This window comes from Salvelinus alpinus, chromosome 13 (genome assembly GCF_045679555.1).
Source record: "Salvelinus alpinus chromosome 13, SLU_Salpinus.1, whole genome shotgun sequence".
In the NCBI taxonomy this organism is placed as follows: domain Eukaryota; kingdom Metazoa; phylum Chordata; class Actinopteri; order Salmoniformes; family Salmonidae; genus Salvelinus; species Salvelinus alpinus.
Window position 1 is genome coordinate 27,204,603 of NC_092098.1, and position 21,511 is coordinate 27,226,113.

The window sequence follows — 21,511 nt, forward strand, 5'->3', positions numbered from 1 at the left end:
GACACTTTCTTGATCACTGTTTTAAACAAACAAGACCATTTACCACTCTATACCCTGTCATCCTTTCCCTTAATCTAGGCAACAGACGAGAGAGATGTCACATTTCTATTACTATAGGATGTGAGATCAACCTGTTCATTAGAATGTTTTAAAAAATATATAATTTCACCTTTATTTAACCAGGTAGGCCAGTTGAGAACAAGTTCTCATTTACAACTGCGACCTGGCCAAGATAAAGCAAAGCAGTGCGACACAAACAACAATACAGAGTTACACATGGAATAAACAAACGTACAGTTAATAACACAATAGAAAAGTCTATATACAGTGTGGGCAAATGAGGTAAGATTAGGAAGGTAAGGCAATAAATAGGCCGTAGTGGCGAAGTAATTACAATTTAGCAACTAAACACTGGAGTGATAGATGTGCAGAAGATGAATGTGCAAGTAGGGATACTGGGGTGCAAAGGAGAAAGAAAGAAAAATAACAATATGGGGATGAGGTAGTTGGATGAGCTATTTACAGGTGGGCTATGTACAGGTGCAATGATCTGTAAGCTGCTCTGACAGCTGATTTCTGCGAGGACCCTTTTATTTAATGATGAGCATTGTTGAGAGAGGGATGTTTTTTCACGAGTTGATTAGCTGTAAACATGCCACACCCAGACCTTCAAGTGTGCTTTCACATTGGTACTCTGGGTTCGGTGTTGAGCGGGAGAAATAAGCCTCAATGTGATTCTAAAGCTTGTTAGCAAAGCTGCATACTATTCTCCCCTCTCATTTTCACTAGCTTACCTAAAGCCTCTTTTCCCCCATGAACTATTTACTGTAGATATCCACATTTCACAGTCTCCTTAAAATATGTAAATGATCAGTGTTTTTCATAGACATGTTGCTTAAGGCTAGCCACCACACCCTCATAGGGTTTTCCCATAATCAACTTTTACCAGTTGAATGTAGACAAAAATATAATACTTCTTTGTATTAAAAATTCTCTGAAATATTTTATTAGAAAATGCAAATTGCACAGTATGTACTTACAGTGCATTCAGACCCCTTCACTTTTTCCACATTTTGTTACATTACAGCCTTATTCTAAAATTGATTAAATAAAATAAAAAATCCTGATCAATCTACAAATAATACCCTATAATGATAAAGCCAAAACAGGTTTTTATAAATTTTTGCAAATTTATAAAATATTTTAAAAAGAAACCTTATGTAAATAAGTATTCAGACCCTTTTCTATGAGAATCGAAATTGAGCTCATGTGCATCCTGTTTCCATTGATCATCCTTGAGATGTTTCTACATCTTGATTGGAGTCCACTTGTAATAATTAAATTGATTGGACATGATTTGGAAAGTCACACACCTGTCTATATAAGGTCCCACAGAGCAAAAACCAAGCCATGAGATTGAAGGAATTGTCCTTAGAGGTTCGAGACAGAATTGTGTCGAGGCACAGATCTGTGGAAGGGTACCAAACAATTTATGCAGCATTGAAGGTCCTCAAGAACATAGTGCCCTCCATCATTTCAAAATTGAAGAAGTTTATAACCACCAAGACTCTTCCTAGAGCTGGCCGGCCGGCTAAACTGAGCAATCGGGGAGGAAGGGCCTTGGTAAGGGAGGTGACCAAGAACCCGATAGTCACTCTGACAGAGCTCCAGAGTTCCTTTTTGGAGATGAGAGAACCTTCCAGAAGGACAACCGTCTCTGCAGTACTACACCAATCAGGGCTTTATGGTAGAGTGGCCAGACGGAAGCCACTCCTCAGTAAAAGGCACATAACAGCCCGCTTGGAGTTTGCCATAAGGCACCTAAAGACTCTCACACCATGAGAAACAAGATTCTCTGGTCTGAGGAAACCAAGATTGAACTATTTGGCCTGAATGCCAAGCGTCACATCTGGAGGAAACCTGGCACCATCCCTACGGTGAAGTATGGTGGTGGCAGCATCATGCTGTAGGGATGTTTTTTAGTGGCGGGGACCAGGAGACTAGTCAGGATCGAGGGAAAGATTAATGGAGCAAAGTTCAGAAAGATCCTTGATCTTGAGCGCTCCAGAGTGCTCAGGACCTCTAGGGCAATGGTTCACCGTCCAACAGGACAACGACCCCAAGCACACAGCCAAGACAACGCAGGAGTGGTTTCGGGACAAGTCTCTGAATGTCATTGAGTGGCCCAGCCAGAGCCCGGACTTGAACCTGATCAAACATCTCTGGAGAGACCTGAAAATAGCTGTGCAGCGACGCTCCCCATCTAACCTGAAAGAGCTTAAGAGGATCTGCAGAGAAGAATGGGAGAAACTCCCCAAATAGAGGTGTGCCAAGCTTGTAGCGTCATACCCAAGAAGACTCAAGGCTGTAATCACTGCAAAAGGTGCTTCAACAAAGTACTGAGTAAAGGGTCTGAATACTTATGTAAATGTGATATTTCTCTTTTTTATTCTTTGTCGTTATGGGGTATTGTGTGTAGGGAAAAAACTATGTAATCCATTTTAGAATAAGGCTGTAACGTAACAAAATGTGAAAAGAGTGAAGGGGTCTGAATACTTTCCGAATGCACTGTAAATATGTGCATATTTACATAGCGCAAATTAATTTTTTGGGAAACTGGATGAAGTCAGCCTAATTACTTTGGTTTAGTTTTGTTAAAACACTCAAGGACCGGACTTGTCCAGAGCAAATTGTGAACTAATACTTTTTTAATCTTTCTATCTGTAAAATACTTTAAATGCGTTTTTGGTGCATTTTTTAAAAAGAAAGTGTAGAATATATGTTTTACAACATACTGTATTAAACATTTCGTCTGGGCAAATCTGGAGAATATACAGTTGAAGTCGGAAGTTTACATACACTTAGGTTGGAGGCATTAAAACTCGTTTTTCAACCACTCCACAAATTTGTTGTTAACAAACTATAGTTTTGGCAAGTCGGTTAGGACATCTACTTTGTGCATGACACAATACATTTTTCCAACAATTGTTTACAGGCAGATTATTTCATTTATAACTCACTGTATCACAATTCCAGTGGGTCAGAAGTTTACATACACTAAGTTGACTGTGCCTTTTAAACACCTTGGAAAATTCAAGAAAATTATGTCATGGCTTTAGAAGCTTCTGCTAGGCTAATTGACATAATTAGAGTCAATTGGAGGTACCTGTGGATGTATTTCAAGGCCTATCATGGGAAAATCAAAAGAAATCAGCCAAGACCTCAGAAAAATATTGTAGACCTCCACAAGTCTGGTTTCCAAACGCCTGAAGGTACCACGTTCATCTGTACAAACAATAGTAGACAAGTATAAACACCATGGGACCACGCAGCCGTCATACTGCTCAGGAAGGAGACGCGTTCTGTCTCCTAGAGATGAACGTACTTTGGTGCGAAAAGTGCAAATCAATCCCAGAACAACAGCAAAGGACCTTGTGAAGATACTGGAGGAAACAGGTACAAAAGTATCTATATCCACAGTAAAACGAGTCCTATATTCACATAACCTGAAAGGCCACTCAGCAAGGAAGAAGCCACTGCTCCAAAACCGCCATAAAAAAGCCAGACTACGGTTTGCAACTGCACATGGAGACAAAGATAGTACTTTTTGGAGAAATGTCCTCTGGTCTGATGAAACAAAAATAGAACTGTTTGGCTATAATGACCATCGTTATGTTTGGAGGAAAAAGGGGGAGGCTTGCAAGCCGAAGAACACCATCCCAACCGTGAAGCACGCGGGTGGCAGCATCATGTTGTGGGGGTGCTTTGCTGCAGGAGGGACTGGTGCACTTCACAAAATAGATGGCATCATGAGGCAGGAAAATGATGTGGATATATTGAAGCAACATCTCAAGACATCAGTCAGGAAGTTAAAGCTTGTTCGCAAATGGTTCTTCCAAATGGACAATGATCCCAAGCATACTTCCAAAGTTGTGGCAAAATGGCTTAAGGACAACAAAGTCAAGGTATTGGAGTGGCCATCACAAAGCCTTGACCTCAAGCCTATATAAAATTTGTGGGCAGAACTGAAAAAGCGTGTGCGAGCAAGGAGACCTGCAAACCTGACTCAGTTACACCAGCTCTGTCAGGAGGAATGGGCCAAAATTCACCCAACTTATTGTGGGAAGCTTGTGGAAGGCTACCTGAAACGTTTGATCCAAGTTAAACAATTTAAAGGCAATGATACTAAATAATAATTAAGTGTATGTAAACTTCTGACCCACTGGGAATGTGATGAAAGAAATAAAAACTGAAATAAATAATTCTCTCTACTATTATTCTAACATTTCACATTCTTAAAATAACATGGTGATCCTAACTGACCTAAGACAGGGAATTTTTACTAGGATTAAATGTCAGGAATTGTGAAAAACTGCGTTTAAATGTATTTGGCTAATGTGTATGTACATTTTTTATCTCCGCTGTGTGCGTGTCTGCTACAGGCTTAGACAAGTCTCTGATATTTGGGTAGTTCTACATGGTCTCCTCATACTTCTGCCCACAGAACTTCTCAATTGTCACACTGCGTACCAGACCTGGGTCCAAACAGTGTTGAGCTATGCCTGGTGGGAACAAACACACACACCCAAACCTGTCGGTTCAGTTTCATGCATGTGAGACACTCCAACACGTTGCTATCCTCCCTGTTGTACCACAAACAACAATACAGGGCGCGTTTCAGGTTTACATAGAAAGCAAAGGTAAACATGACTGTTACTGTGTTTGTTAGTAGTCATCCTTAACATCTCCATCAGGATTGAAGTGTGGTGTGTCGAAACTTTGGACTCCACAGGTCCTACAGAAGGTGTGCATGACAGCGTGTGTATTGAATGTACACTACCGTTCAATAGTTTGGGGTCACTTAGAAATGTCCTTGTTTTTGAAAGAAAAGCAACAACAAAAAAATTGTCCATTAAAATAACATCTAATTGATCAGAAATACAGTGTAGACATTGTTAATGTTGTAAATGACTATTGTAGCTGGAAATGGCAGATTTTTTATGGAATATCTACATAGGCGTACAGAGGCCCATTATCAGCAACCATCACTCCTTTGTTCCAATGGCACATTGTGTTAGCTAATCCAAGTTTATCATTTTAAAAGGCTAATTGATCATTAGAAAACCCTTTTTCAATTATGTTAGCACAGCTGAAAACTGTGGTGCTGATTAAAGAAGCAATAAAACTGGCCTTCTTTAGACTAGTTGAGTATCTGGAGCATCAGCATTTGTGGGTTGAATTACAGGCTCAAAATGGCCAGAAACAACAAATCACTTTTTTCTGAAACTTGTCAGTCTATCCATGTTCTGAGAAAAGAAAGCTATCCCATGTGAGAAATTGCCACGAAACTGAAGATCTAATACAACGCTGTGCGCTACTCCCTTCACAGAACAATGCAAAATGGCTCTAACCAGAATAGAAAGAGGAGTGGGAGGCCCCGGTGCACAACTGAGTAAGAGGACAAGTACATTAGAGTGTCTAGTTTCAGAAAGAGACGCCTCATAAGTTCTCAACTGGCAGCTTCATTAAATAGTACCCGCAAAACACCAGTCTCAGCGTCAACAGTGAAGAGGCGACTCCGGGATGCTGGCCTTCTTTTATCTTACAATTTCCCAAAAATAAAGATTTAAAGTAAGCATTTCACTGTTAGTCTACACCTGTTGATAACAAAGCATGTGACAAATCACATTTTATTTTTAATATGACTTGGAAACCATGACAGGGAAATAAAACCAAATCATGGATTGCTGTCTTACCTTATCCATTGACTGCTTTCAGAGTAAGGAAACCAATATGTAATTTTGTAATTTGGGTCAACTATCCCTTTTATAAGGATGATCACATCGAGTAGAGGGTTATTATAAAATAACCTTATGTAAAAAGGGCTGTGGTTATTGTAGCACACAAGAAACGTATATTGACATATGTCGGACTGTCTGAAATCATTTCTCATATTTTCTAAAAGAATTGACACTTTCTCAAATCACAACACTGCTGAAGCAGCTCTTTATATACAGTGCTCAACAGAGACTTATGGAACATGTTTTGCATGAAAACTTGTCCTCCTTCCCATAATTATAAACACTCAGACAGGGTTGCAAAGTACAGGAGGCTTGCACAACCACATTCCAGTGAAGCTCAACCAGTCCTGAGAAAAGAGTGACGTGGAGATCACGCGTTGGGATTGAGTCACATGAAGAACCAACAGTCCACAATGCTGCTGTGTATCCGCATGGGAATACTGTGACTGACCTAAACCAGACCAGACCACTCTTTGCCCTCAATATATTGTACAGTTGGTCAGTTACGGAGTTCCTGGAAGGAAGTAGAATATCAAACTAGGCCCTCAGCAGCTCAATGACTGTTGGTACACTGTTCATCAACCTTAAATGAAAATGCTTGAATTCAATAATGTCACAAATATTATATTATAATTAATGCAGCTGTTTTTTTATCTCAATATCAAAACATTTCTGGGTAACAATTAAGTACCTTACTGTGAATGTTTTCAATTAAAAATGTCAAAAAGACACTAAAATAGCTTCTTAGCATGGAACAATTTCTAAAGCAAGAATTTTGTTAGGACTGTGGGAGTGGTCTGGCAGGTCAGAACTCAATCCCTCCAAAACAGGCTGAAATTTCAGGCAGACTTTTCAAACAGCACTAAAAGGGCATTATCATAATTTTCACGATTTCACAGTATTATTCCAACCTCATAGTGTGGAAATATATATAAAACACAGAAAAATCATGTTTTGGACTACAGTGGGCCAGCTCAGGTCAAGTCTTTAGTCTAGATGGTGCTCAGTATGGACATGTGACAGATATAAATGGAACCTTCACACTGCAAAATCAGTGCACCTAAAAATAACTGATGATAACTGCTTGGTCAGTATGACCATCTCTATGCCTCCTCTTGAAATAAAATAGAAGGACTATAGCAACAGGAAAAGCGTGTTAAATAATGTATGAAAAGAAAAGACTGTGAAGGTTATGGAAAATGTCAGCCTTGTGTTTTAGTAGTTGCTGCTGTTACAGGACCTAACTGGCTTAACAATCTGGTTTCAGGCAGCTGTTGGCCCTGCCTGTGGAATTAATTTCATAGCCCTGCCCCTGACCCAACAATGTTAACATTTTCACAGTGCAGTGGATCCAGATAAGCAGAGCCAAAGAGCACCGTTTTACAATTTCTGCCTTGTTCATTCTGAATAAACAAATGTATAACTTTGGACCTGACCTCCAACGGTGCAATCGTTCACCAACTGAATCAATAGTGTAAATTCAATCCAAACATGATTTGTTATTGGGTAAGGATGATAGGTTAGAACTGGGTTGATCTGTACCCCATCCTGAATCAGGAGTCAAAGGAGTCGTATATTTTTTTTAATATATCTGGCCTTCAAAAAATAGATGCACTTACTTGTGGGGCAAACCAGTATTTAGTTACTATGGTGTGTTACCAAGCAACCTGTATTTACCATGCACTGTAAATAGCCTATACATTACAATCCTCAAGTTGTTCTGTCTGAAAATAGTTTGGTCCTTCATGCCTGTGTTTTTTTTTCTCATTCTGCTTTATATCTCTGAATTTCTCATTCATTTCTCATGGAGGTGCTCTGTAGAGCAAGAAAGGTACTACTGGCAGTAGTGTCAGCTTTCTCTTCAACCTGACATACTTTACTTGTGCAGATAAAGCTGGGAAACATGTTCTCATCTGCTGGAGGCTGGACCTCATGCTACACGTTTCTGCTCTACATTAAGAAGTATGTTGGGATTTTTTTAGGATTGGGAAATACCATGACATTTGCTCTCTACGTATTATGTTTACATGAAACAAATGTGACAACTGTCATATAGCGTGAATGAAGGGTGTGTCTTGGTGTTGATATGAGTAGACCTATATCAATAGGAGATGAGACAGACAGTACATATTGTTAAAATGCATAACACACAAGTGTCAAAAGTTTCCATTGTTTCATGAATTATCCCTCAACACTGATACTGTATTTATACCTAGAAAACATTGTGACGTGGAAACAAAGGAAATAATAATTTGAGCCTTAAACAGTTTTTTACAGTTTCTCAAATCTCAAATGACACAAACCACGTTTGTTTTTTATGTACGGTAGCTGGCTTTTCCAACATATCAGTGTTGTTGACACAGTTCATGGTACAGTCAGACAGGTTTGAAAAAAGTCACATTACAACACAGTATCCACCAATCGTTGTTCAGACAAACAATATAAGCGTCCAATCACAGACTTACGGGTGGTCTAGCAATTTCTAGAGACATCTCAGTACACATTAAATTACATGTAACTCCGCCGAGAGTAATTGTTTTAAAATCATATTTTCTTAATCGATAATTCGTGTATGTGTTATATGTGTATTTATTCGAATCAAAATTAATGAATTAAATGTATATTGTAAGTTTAAGGTTAAAGCACGGACTATATTTTCAATCGCGGATGGATATTGTCACATGACGCTTTTCCACGTCGCAATGTTTTCTTAGTATAAATAAAGTGTCCGCGCCTTTCGTGAATCATATTGAACACAGAAGCAAGAAGAGTTTCTAAGAAGACGTGTTCGTGAAATTTACTTCGAGGTTAATCGTAAGTAGATATATTAGTTGAACTTTTGTATTTTACAGCTATTCATGTGTTAACTACTGTGCTAGAGTTGCTAACGTTACTTGCTAGAATTCGGCTTGACCTAGTTTTGTCGAATGGTTTTGTCCGCCAACCGTCGTCTTTCACCCTTCCCTTACAAAATAATTTGATTTTGTGCCATAATTTAAATAAAGGCTTGTTACTATACGCCTCGTATGGCATACCATTTACAAGTTTGCTATCCATGACTATGGTTGTCCGTCCCCCCCCCAATTGTTATGCTGCTTTCGTTAACGTATTTTTATCTGGCTGAGCAAATTAGACTGACAAAATGGCGCCCGATCGAATTCGGAAGCCAAACGAACGCTACGCAGTTCAAATAATTGTTACGTATGCTTTTGTACAGGCTTGCATGAAAGCAAATAATACATGCAATACAAATATTTTTCTGTTTGTATTCCTTTTCCCCAGTAGCTAGCAAAGTATACAATTTTAATCTTGCAGAAATGGACGTCAGTAGTGCGCTTTTATAATTAAGTTGGTCTGGTCATTTAAGTTTCACTGTCTATTCAGGTGTAAAGATGCAGATCTTCGTGAAGACCCTCACAGGCAAGACCATCACCCTTGAGGTGGAGCCCAGTGACACCATTGAGAATGTGAAGGCCAAGATCCAGGACAAGGAGGGCATCCCCCCAGACCAGCAGCGTCTGATCTTCGCTGGCAAGCAGCTGGAAGATGGCCGCACCCTCTCCGACTACAACATCCAGAAAGAGTCCACCCTCCATCTTGTGCTGCGTCTCAGGGGAGGCATGCAGATCTTTGTCAAGACCCTCACTGGTAAAACCATCACACTAGAAGTGGAGCCCAGTGACACCATTGAGAATGTGAAGGCCAAGATCCAGGACAAGGAGGGCATCCCCCCAGACCAGCAGCGTCTGATCTTCGCTGGCAAGCAGCTGGAAGATGGCCGCACCCTCTCCGACTACAACATCCAGAAAGAGTCCACCCTCCATCTTGTGCTGCGTCTCAGGGGAGGCATGCAGATCTTTGTCAAGACCCTCACTGGTAAAACCATCACACTAGAAGTGGAGCCCAGTGACACCATTGAGAATGTGAAGGCCAAGATCCAGGACAAGGAGGGCATTCCCCCAGACCAGCAGCGTCTGATCTTCGCTGGCAAGCAGCTGGAAGATGGCCGCACCCTCTCCGACTACAACATCCAGAAAGAGTCCACCCTCCATCTTGTGCTGCGTCTCAGGGGAGGCATGCAGATCTTTGTCAAGACCCTCACTGGTAAAACCATCACACTAGAAGTGGAGCCCAGTGACACCATTGAGAATGTGAAGGCCAAGATCCAGGACAAGGAGGGCATCCCCCCAGACCAGCAGCGTCTGATCTTCGCCGGCAAGCAGCTGGAAGATGGCCGCACCCTCTCCGACTACAACATCCAGAAAGAGTCCACCCTCCATCTTGTGCTGCGTCTCAGGGGAGGCATGCAGATCTTTGTCAAGACCCTCACTGGTAAAACCATCACACTAGAAGTGGAGCCCAGTGACACCATTGAGAATGTGAAGGCCAAGATCCAGGACAAGGAGGGCATCCCCCCAGACCAGCAGCGTCTGATCTTCGCCGGCAAGCAGCTGGAAGATGGCCGCACCCTCTCCGACTACAACATCCAGAAAGAGTCCACCCTCCATCTTGTGCTGCGTCTCAGGGGAGGACAGTAAAAGTTTCCCCTGCTTCTGTTCTGACAAATGTTATCAGTTTTTTCACTTTTTTTTAATTGAAGTCATTAAAGGCTAAATGAATGCAATTAATTTGTTCTGTTTTCATAGATTTCTGGGTTGTTCTGATACAATGCAACTTCATCTTAAGTTGGTTGCGTGAGGTGTCATTCATGAAGTATAGGAAGATGTTACATTAATTCACACTTGCAGTGAAGGCATGCTATAAGATGTACAAAATACAGCTGCCTATGAGTGGTCAGGAGCATTTCACGCTTAGTACTTACCAATGCCCTATTTATGGCGGTGTATCGCAGGATGGTTGAGTGATTTTTGTCAAATTTAATTCTACCACGGTATTACTCCACTGGTTTTAAAGCTGGAGAGACTCAACCCATCTGGTCTACATGGGATGTATTTCACAATGTAGCCACCATATTCCTAGTCTTATGCTCCAAATTAACCTATGCCACACTGATGGCAAGGAGCAGAGTATTTTCCTGTCAGATCAACTCCACTGGGATTTAGTTTTCAATGGTGGGTGAAATGTCGTGTTGGAAGCTACTCTGAAAATGTAGTATACCATGCTAATTGATTCCCACTGGAAGTTAAGGTACACAAAGTGACCCTTGAGGGCTATATAGACTTAACTAAATGTACTTTGTGAAAGAATAAATCAGAAGTCAAACTGCAAGACAGATCACTTTGGGGTTATGCTACCTGAATGTGTAATTTAGACACCAGTTTCAAGTGAGACTACCCTTTGCCAAAGTTTCCACAACTTTTAGGAGTGCATGGGTGCGCACTTCAGAGTAGCCTTTCTAACAATTTAATTTTACCTATAACTGCACAAGTCTAAGAAATTCTTTCAATAACAACATATTTTAACTTCAACTCGGATTCGATCTTGCAACCTTTTGGGTACTAGTCCAATGCTCTAACCACTAGGCCACCTGCCGAAATATCCAAATACATGCTAGAACGTGCCAATAGGCTCTTCACACTAGGATTAATTTGCTCCCATTGGAAATGACAGGCTGTGGTTTATCTTGGTTTAGTTATAAAAATCGTAATTGCTTTCTTCACCCATATTTAAATTTTGCGAAGTAGTGTGTAGTTCCGGTACTTAGCGACAAAGCAAGAAAGTAATTCACTACTGAAAACACTACCAAGATTTGCATTTAGTTCAATGACCAAGCTACTGCAACATTGTTAAATTGTTGTAAAGTTCAACGATATGTAGTAGTTCAATACTCCCCAACACCAAAACAAAGGTCACAGGCAGTTACGTACTATTTTGTACCTGAATTCCTGTTAATGGGCCTTTGCTGCCCCCTGTTGACTTATTAAAACAAACCAACGCTGCAGTGTATGGAATGGAGCATTAAAGTTATTTTCTATCGCTTTGGTGTATGTGGTGAATTTAAAACTTTTTATACAAAACTCCAAACTGGTAACACTAGCAATGTAGCAAATTTTATATTCAAAGCTTTTTGTTTGGAGACATTTTTCACCACAACAATTGATCCAAAATATACAGTACCAGTCAAAAGTTTGGACACATTCATTCAAGGGTTTTTCTTTAAACTATTTTCTACATTGTAGAATAATAGTAAAGACATCACAACTATGAAAGAACACATGGAATCATGTAGTAAACAAAAAATAGTTAAATCAAAATATATTTTATATTTGAGATTCTTCAAAGTTTGCCTTGATGACAGCTTTGCACACTCTTGGGAGGGGGGGGCTCAATTGTCATATTTGAGTAAAGGTAAAAAGTTAAAGTAAGTTATATACATATACATCAAATACCTTATATTAAGCAAACCTGACTGCACGGTTGTCTTCTTTTTTTACACTGACAACCAGAGGCACACACAACATTCAGAAACAATTTACAAAGTTTTTTTATTTCAATTTAACCTTTATACAGGTTTTTCTAATTGAGATAAAATCTATTTTTCAAGAGAGACCTGGTCAAACAGCAGCAGGGGGAACTTAAGTTTCAGACAAAACAACTTACATACACTAACACAACATTGAACTAAACTATAGACACACATACAGTACACCTATTACATAAACACAAATTAAATTTGTGTTTAGTGAGTCTGCCAGATCAGAGGCAGTAGGGATGGCAACTTGTTATATTGATAGGTACGTGAATTGGACCATATTGTTGTCCTGCCTGAGCATTCCAAATGTAACAACTACTTTTGGGTGTCAGGGAACATGTATGGAAGTAAAAAGTACACATTTTCTTTAGGAATGTAGTGGAGAAAAAAACTATAAATATTCAAGTAAAGTACAGATATCCCCCAAAAAACTACTGAAGCAGTACTTCAAAAAAAAAAAAATCCCTTTTACTTTACACCTGACTGGTGTTATTTGAAATATGATCGCTGAAAATATCATAGGACTGTTTTATCTTTCCATCTGAATCTGAAATAGGATTGGATCAAGTAAACACTATTTACATTCCCCTCATAAAACAGGATTACTACCACACAAAAATGAGCTGGCTCAAGCAGCCTGACTAAAAGATTCTCATATGCAGTGACCTATCCAGCTTCTGTAATCAAAGTGTTTGCAACCTGAAGAGGAGCCCATATAGTACATACATACTATAGAATTAGAATTTAACTCCCTAAATGTCTACAGTACACTAATGAGCTGAACCTGAACCCAGAACTGATGAAGAGCTGAACACCCACAGAACGTGATAAAAGCAGCATGTGACCCCTGACCCCCTTCAACAGTATTTAGATAAGGATTGTCTGGGAGATTTACCATAGTACTTTGTGTGAGAATATTGTTGTGAAGTGTTATAGCCTATACAGTTGAAGTTGGAAGTTTACATACACCTTAGCCAAATACATTTAAACTCAGTTTTTCACAATTCCTGACATTTAATCCTAGTAAAAATTCTGTGTCTTAGGTCAGTTAGGATCACCACTTTATTTTAAGAATGTGAAATGTCTGAATAATAGTAGAGAGAATGATTTATTTCAGCTTTATTTCTTTCATCACATTCCCAGTGGGTCAGAAGTTTACAAACACTTAATTGGTATTTGGTAGCATTGCCTTTAAATTGTTTAACTTGGGTCTAACAATTCAGGTAGCCTTCCACAAGCTTCCTACAATAAATTGGGTGAATTTTGGCCCATTCCTCCTGACAGAGCTGGTGTAACTGAGTCAGGTTTGTAGGTCTTCTTGCTCGCACACGCTTTTTCTATAGGATTGAGGTAAGGGCTTTGTGATGGCCACTCCAATACCTTGACTTTGTTGTCCTTAAGCCATTTTGCCACAACTTTGGAAGTATGCTTGGGGTCATTGTCCATTTGGAAGACCCATTTGCGACCAAGCGTTAACTTCCTGACTGATGTCTTGAGATGTTGCTTCAATATATCCACATCATTTTCCTGCCTCTAATTTTGATGCCATCTATTTTGTGAAGTGCACCAGTCCCTCCTGCAGCAAACAGCAAAACACCCCCACAACATGATGCTGCCACCACCGTCCTTCACGGTTGGGATGGTGTTCTTCGGCTTGCAAGCCTCTTTTTTCCTCCAAACATAACGATGGTCATTATGGCCAAACAGTTCTGTTTTTGTTTCATCAGACCAGAGGACATTTCTCCAAAAAGTACAATGTGCAGTTGCAAACCGTAGTCTGGCTTTTTTATGACGGTTTTGGAGCAGTGGCTTCTTCCTTGCTGAGTGGCCTTTCAGGTTATGTCGATATAGGACTCGTTTTACTGTGGATATAGATACTTTTGTACCCGTTTCCTCCAGCATCTTCACAAGGTCCTTTGCTGTTGTTCTGGGATTGAATTGCACTTTTCACACCAAAGTATGTTCATCTCTAGGAGACATAACGCTTCTCCTTCCTGAGCGGTATGAAGGCTGCGTGGTCCCATGGCGTTTATACTCGCATACTATTGTTTGTACAGATGAACGTGGTACCTTCAGGCATTTGGAAATTGCTCCCAAGGATGAACCATTTTTTTTCCTGGGTCTTGGCTGATTTCTTTTGATTTTCCCATGATGTCAAGCAGAGGCACTGAGTTTGAAGGTAGGCCTTGAAATACATCCACAGGTACACCTCAAATTGACTCAAATGATGCCAATTAGCCTATCAGAAGCTTCTAAAGCCATGACATAATTTTCTGGAATTTTCCATGCTGTTTAAAGGCACAGTCAACTTAGTGTATGTAAACTTCTGACCCACTGGATAGTTGTGATAGTGAATTATAAGTGAAATAATCTGTCTGTAAACAATTGTTGGAACTTGTGTCATGCACAAAGTAGATGTTCTAACCAACTTGCCAAAACTATAGTTTGTTAATTAACAAGAAATTTGTGGAGTGGTTGAAAAACTAGTTTTAATGACTCCAACCTAAGTGTATGTAAACTTCCGACTTCAACTCTATATTCCGTATATACAGTTTGATTGAATTAAATGGGATGGTACTGCAGTTCAGGTGACACAGTTCAGCAGTCTACAATGTCATATTACACACACACACACACACACACACGCCTAATGAGCGCAATGTGTTTTGGTATTTATTAGACCTAACACCATATTGCTTGTTATAATGGACATAATATTTAGTCTATTACCCAGACAGTCCAGGCCACATTTCCCAATGTAAGAATATTTTTTTAACCTTTGCTGTAGTTTGCTACTCAACTGAACAATTGTATTTTTGCAGCCCAGCCGGTTGCCTGTAGGCTGCTCTTGCCATATTTGATAGCTCATACAAATTAAACTGTTGTTTTAGTCCAGTGTTTCCCAACTACAGTCCTCGAGTACCCTAATCAATACACATTTTTGTCAGAGAGAATGGTCGGGCGCGGAACATAATTATAATAATTTCTAAACTGCTAATTGACCGCATCTGAATCCAAAGAGAGGTTGCATTTGAAAATAACTACTTTCATACTGTGATTACATTGAAACACGATCACATGTCTTTTTTCTTTTTTGTGGGAATACTTTTGAAAATATTTTCTAAATTAAACATTTTTTTAAAATGAATTCCTAGTGATTTTACAGTCTTTTTTGATGCCTCAAACTCACTTGGGGCGCCTGTTGCCGACCCCTGGTATAGGGTGAAGGTAATGTTTAAGATTGGCAGTCATGGGAATAAATATATTCATTGAAAGAATTCGCTGTTAATTATTAGCTGACCAGAGATCTGATTTAAGAATGATAATTTATACACATTATTGTTGTGTTTCATTACAGTCTCAGTTTCATTATCAATTTAAAGCAGAAACTAAAACCGCGTTCATGGTAGGTTAGCCGAGGCACAAGTCATTGGAATTGCAGCAATTTACTTGGACTAATGAAAGCCCATGCAGTTGCCAGTGACACTAACTTCAGTGCTGCCAGTCTCACACGCGCGATCACCAGCTGTCGAACTCTGGGGACAGGAATATGGGCGAATTGACTTGGGGATCATTTTTCCTGGGTTTCCTTAATTTCAAGACAGAAAAATATGTCATCGCCGAAAACAGAAAATTGGGAATCTCATTTAGAGTTTTTCAGATCTGTGTGCTGGCATACGTGATCGGGTGAGTTGTATGTATTTTTTTTTATTGCATGCTAGCAATGTAGAAATAATCAATACTACAGCATGAATAATGTATTAAAATGGCAATAATTATTTCCATACAAAGTCGCAAATAGATTTCATTGTCAATCGTGGATGTCTTTGAGGTCGTTCAAGCTGTCATCATGAAACGGGGCTAGGGAGTTCGGGTGTTTTTCCCTCATGAATATAATATTCACGGTTCAGGACTGTGGTAAAGTTGTTTTGATATTCGTCATATATTCGGACCTTCAAACTTCAATAGCTAACGAAAGAGTTGAGCTACATACCTCTAGTTAGGTTCTTTATGGTGGAAAAAAAGGTGTGCAACACTGCACATGTCTTATTTTCAGACTCGAGTTTCATAATCACACATTAATTGTGTAGGTGGCCTGGCGCTCCTTCAATAGAGAACCACAGTATGAGTCATAATACCCATAAAACCTAGCGGTCAAATAAGCAAATGGTTCCAATCGTTTTTCCACCATTCATTTTACCCATAGGGGATTTTAGAAACACTAAGGGTTGTGTTTCGTGTAGGCTTACCCTGGTGTGACGTTTTGATAACAGTATAAATCTCCCTAGGACAAGGTGAGTTTTATCAATATATTTGCCTGTAATTACCCCCCAAAATGTAATGCTAATTAGCTGTTAATGTGGCTATCGTAAAGAACTACAAATGCCATGATGATCTGGATGAGACTGCGGAATTGAGGCAAATGTAAGAATCTCTGCATTAACGATCTAATGCTAGCTAAATTTAGTAATTAATAAATTGGCAATATTTCTTTAAATTAACAATTCTGTGAACAGTCTTGTGCAAGTTTTAAATTGACACAATACCTGTTAGCAAAGGTGTCAGCTAGAGATGATGTGGAGGAGTGATGCAGTGATTTGTAGTCTTGCATGATGTCAAAACTGTTCGCTGCTCTGGCACCCCAATGGTGGAACAAACTCCCTCACGACGCCAGGTCAGCGGAGTCAATCACCACCTTCCGGAGACACCTGAAACCCCACCTCTTTAAGGAATACCTAGGATAGGATAAAGTAATCCTTCTAACCCCCCCCCCCCCCCTTAAAAGAGTTAGATGCACTATTGTAAAGTGGTTGTTCCACTGGATATCATAAGGTGAATGCACCAATTTGTAAGTCGCTCTGGATAAGAGCGTCTGCTAAATGACTTAAATGTAAATGTAAATGTCCACTTTGATGATAATTAGCATTTTCGAATCTGAGTGTAAATAGAGCCAAATATATTAATCGACGTCACCTTGTCCGAGAGAGATTTACATGGTTATCAAAACATAACACCAGTGTAAGCCTACACAAAACACTGCCCTTATTTTAAGTATTTCGATTTATTCTTGACCAAGGACTCCTTGTACAAGATTCTGATGGAAGCTCAGCAAAAGTAAGAACAATTTATGATGTTATTTCGTATTTCTGTGGAAAATGTTGAGTCCTATTATCCGCCGTTTTGGCAGGCGCTGTCTCGCTATAACGTAAGCTGTTTGTTATGGTAAAGTTATTTTAAAAAATCTAACACGGCGGTTGCATTAAGAACTAGTGTATCTTTCATTTGCTGTCCAACATGTATTTTTTAGTAAAGTTTATGATGAGTTCTTTGGTCAGATTAGGTGAGTGTCCAAAATAGCTCTGGACATTCTGGTGAATCGATGCTACATATTCACAATGTATAACCACGGTTTGCAGCTCTAAATATGCACATTTTCGAACAAAACATAAGTGTATTGTATAACCTGATGTTATAAGACTGTCATCTGATGAAGTTGGTCAAGGTTAGTGATTAATTGTATATCTTTTGCTGGTTTTTGCGATCGCTACCTTTTGCTGCTAATAAATGCATTTGTGTGTTTGGCTATTGTGGTAAGCTAATATAATGCTATATTGTGTTTTCGCTGTAAAACACTTAAAAAATCGGAAATATTGGCTGGATCCACAAGATGTTCATCTTTCATTTGCTGTACACCATGTATTTTTTCATAAATGTTTTATGATGAGTATTTAGGTATTTCACGTTGCTCTCTGTAATTATTCTGGCTGCTTTGGTGATATTTTTGATGGTAGCTGCAATGTAAAACTATGATTTATACCTCAAATATGCACATTTTCGAACAAAACATAAATTTATTGTATAACATGTTATAAGACTGTCATCTGATGAAGTTGTTTCTTGGTTAGTGACTAATTATATCTCTATTTGGTCGGTTTTGTGATAGCTACCTATGCGGTAGAAAAATGGTGAAAATATGCGGTTGAGTCTTTTGCTATTGTGGTTAGCTAATAGAAATACATATTGTGTTTTCGCTGTAAAACATAAAAAAAATCGGAAATGATGGCTGGATTCACAAGATGTTTATCTTTCATTTGCTGTATTGGACTTGTGATTTCATGAAAATTATATTATATGATATCCCTGTCCCGTTAGGCTAGGCTATGCTAGTCAGCTTTTTTGATGAGGAGGATCCCGGATCCGGGAGAGAGAAGCGGTAGAGGTTTAACTGACTTGCCTAGTAAAATAAAAATTGACAGAGTCGAAGCCTTGGCCAGGTCGATGAAAATAGCTGCACAGTACTGTCTTTGATCGATGGTGGTTATGATATTGTTTAGGATCTTGAGCGTGGCTGAGGTGCACCCATGACCAGCTCAGAAACCAGATTGCATAGTGGAAAAGGTACGGTGGGATTCGAAATGATTGTTGATCTGTTTGTTAACTTGGCTTTCGAAGATTTTAGAAAGGCGGGGCAGGGTGGATATAAGTCTATAACGGTTTGGGTCTGGAGTGTCTCCCCCTTTGAAAAGGGGGATCTCAGACGAAAAGAGGTTGAACAGGCTAGTAATGGACCAATTTCGGTGGATAATTTTAGAAAGAGAGGGTCCAGACAGCTGATTTGTAGGGATCCATATTTTGCAGGGCTTTCAGAACATCAGCTGTCTGGATTTGTGTGAAGGAGAAGCAGGGGGTGCTTATTGAAATGATTGATTATCATAGATTTATCGGTGGTGACAGTGTTTCTTATCCTCAGTGCAGTGGGCAGCTGGGAGGAGGTGCTCTTATTCTCCATGGACTTTAGTGTCCCAGAACTTTTTGGAATTAGTGCTACAGGAAGAATTTGTTTGAAAAAGCTAGCCTTAGCTTTCCTAACTGACTGAGTATATTGGTTCCCGACTTCCCTTAAAAGTTGCATTTCGCGGGGGCTATTCGATGCTAATGGAGAACGCCACAGGATGTTTTTGTGCTGGTCAAGGGCAGTCAAGTCTGGGGTGAACCAAGGGCTGTATCTGTTCTTAGTTCAACGTTTTTGAGTGGGGTATGCTTATTTAAGATGGCGAGGAAAGCACTTTTGAAGAGCAACCAGGCATCCTCTGATGGGATGAGGTCAATATCCTTCCAGGATACCCGGGCCAGGTCGATTAGAAAAGGCCTGCTCGCTGAAGTGTTTTAGGGAGCGTTTGACAGTGATGCGGGGTGGTCGTTTGACCGTGGACCCATCACGCACGCAGGCAATGATCGCTGAGATCCTGGTTGAAGACAGCAGAGGTGTATTTAGAGGACAAGTTCGTCAGGATGATATCTAAGAGGGTGCCCATGGTTACGGATTTAGGGTTGTACCTGGTAGGTTCCTTGATAATTTGTGTGAGATTGAGGGCATCTAGCTTAGATTGTAGGACGGCTGGGGTGTTACGCATATCCCAGTTTAGGTCACCTAATAGTACGAACTCTGAAAATAGATGGGGGCAATCAATTCACATATGGTGTCCAGGGCACAGCTGGGGGCTGAAGGGGGTCTATAACAAGCGGCAACGGTGAGAGAATTGTTTCTGGAAAGGTGGATTTTTAAAAGTAGAAGCTCGAATTGTTTGGGCACAGACCTGGATACTATGGCAGAACTCTGCAGACTATCTCTACAGTAGATTGAAACTCCGCCCCCTTTGGCAGTTCTATCTAGTCAGAAAATGTTATAGTTAGGGATGGAAATTTCTGGATTTTTGGTGGCCTTCCTAAGCCAGGATTCAGACACGGCTAGGACATCCGGGTTGGCGGAGTGTGCTAAAGCAGTGAATTAAACAAACTTAGGGAGGAGTTGCATGTTAACATGCATGAAACCAAGGCTTTTATGGTTACAGAAGTCAACAAATGAGAGCGCCTGGGGAATGGGAGTGATGCTGGGGGCTGCAGGGCCTGGGTTAACCTCTACATCACCAGAGGATCAGAAGAGGAGTAGGATAAGGGTATGGCTAAAGTCTATAAGAACTGGTCGTCTAGTGTGTTCGGAACAGAGTAAAAGGGGCAGATTTCTGGGCGCAGAAGAATAGATTCAAGGCATAATGTTATAGACAAGGCTTTGGTAGGATGTGAGTACAGTGGAGGTAAACCTAGGCATTGAGTGACGAGAGGTTTTGTTTCTTCTCACCAGTTAAGCCAGGTGAGGTCACTCCATGTGTGGGGGTGATTATGAAACTCGGGTCGGAATCTGGAAAATAAGGCAATGTTGTACACATTTTTTCCTTCATAAATAACTCAACCTGAGGTATGTAGCTCAAATCATTTGGGAGCTAGTGACGTTTTTAGGTCCTAATGTCTGGTGAATATCGAATCTCAAACCAGCTTTACCAAGGTACCCTCAGGTGGCTATATTGATGCACTATGAGAGTATACAGACAATATACTTTTAAAAATATATTTTTGCAATAATAATTCCAGAGACCTAGAATTCCAGAAGGATATATATCTCCCCTTCACGAGGCTACCGTCATTAACTTTTAACATCATGTACCCTTGTAAAAAAGTGTGTATTAGGCTGGTAGGCTACCAGTTCAACTTGTCAATCTGTTCCTATGTTCCTTCATACAATTAGAGAAATTCTCAACAAAAATCAAATTAATAATTGCAGTTCGGGTAAATGTAAATAAAGCATTTTTTTTGTTACATTACTTTTGACCCGAAATAATCCACCCATGTCACAGAGACAAATCATTCCTCCACAAAATGAAAGTATCCTTTCATGACTGCCTCCTCTCCCTCATCTCATTACCATGTATTACAGTATTCTATAACAGGGTTATAGAATGCATTTGACATTTATGTGTCTTATGAGCACTCAGCACATGAAGGATCCAAGTTTGTTCAAATAACCATCAATGTTAATTTTATAAGTGACTGACAACTAATCTATTTTCATATGTGACCGAGAGTTAAAATTAATGAATTTACAGAAAAAAATCTATCAATCAATCAATAATCAGTGTGTTTAAATTCTCAGGTGGGTTTTAGTGTTTAAGAAGGGGTACCAATCGAGGGAGGAGACCGTCCAGAGCTCTGTCATCACCAAGCTGAAAGGAGTAGTCATGACCAACAACACGGAAACTGGACTTCGCCTGTGGGGGCCTGAGGATTATGTCATACCTCCAACGGTGAGATTCAGGGACTTTTTGGGAGGTTTTATGTACACAGGTAGAGCCGACACACAGTACACAGGCTACTGCTAAATGATTCATTCAAGTCTTATTGAGTTGAAGCCGAAGCTCAGTCAGTGATACAGCATGTCATT

At 39.9% G+C, this 21,511-nt stretch overlaps 2 protein-coding genes across 9 annotated transcripts in view; both read left to right on the plus strand.

Moving 5' to 3' along the window:
* Window positions 1-21,511, plus strand: part of LOC139537475 (P2X purinoceptor 5-like) — a 53,435-nt gene that overhangs the window by 21,541 nt on the left and 10,383 nt on the right. For 5 of the 8 annotated variants that reach the window (XM_071338833.1, XM_071338829.1, XM_071338830.1 and 2 more), the window contains one exon: window positions 21,224-21,374. In XM_071338833.1, coding sequence (XP_071194934.1) covers window positions 21,224-21,374 — 151 coding nt within the window. Of the gene's footprint in view, window positions 1-10,575; window positions 15,922-17,231; window positions 17,350-21,223; window positions 21,375-21,511 lie in introns of those variants that run through there. The other 3 variants (XM_071338834.1, XM_071338835.1, XM_071338837.1) reach the window with 2 other exon arrangements.
* On the plus strand, window positions 8,460-10,425 carry LOC139537476 (polyubiquitin-C). The gene is made up of 2 exons (XM_071338838.1): window positions 8,460-8,615; window positions 9,186-10,425. The coding sequence occupies exon 2, from the start codon at window positions 9,194-9,196 to the stop codon at window positions 10,337-10,339; it is 1,146 nt and encodes a 381-aa protein (XP_071194939.1). The 5' UTR covers window positions 8,460-8,615; window positions 9,186-9,193; the 3' UTR covers window positions 10,340-10,425.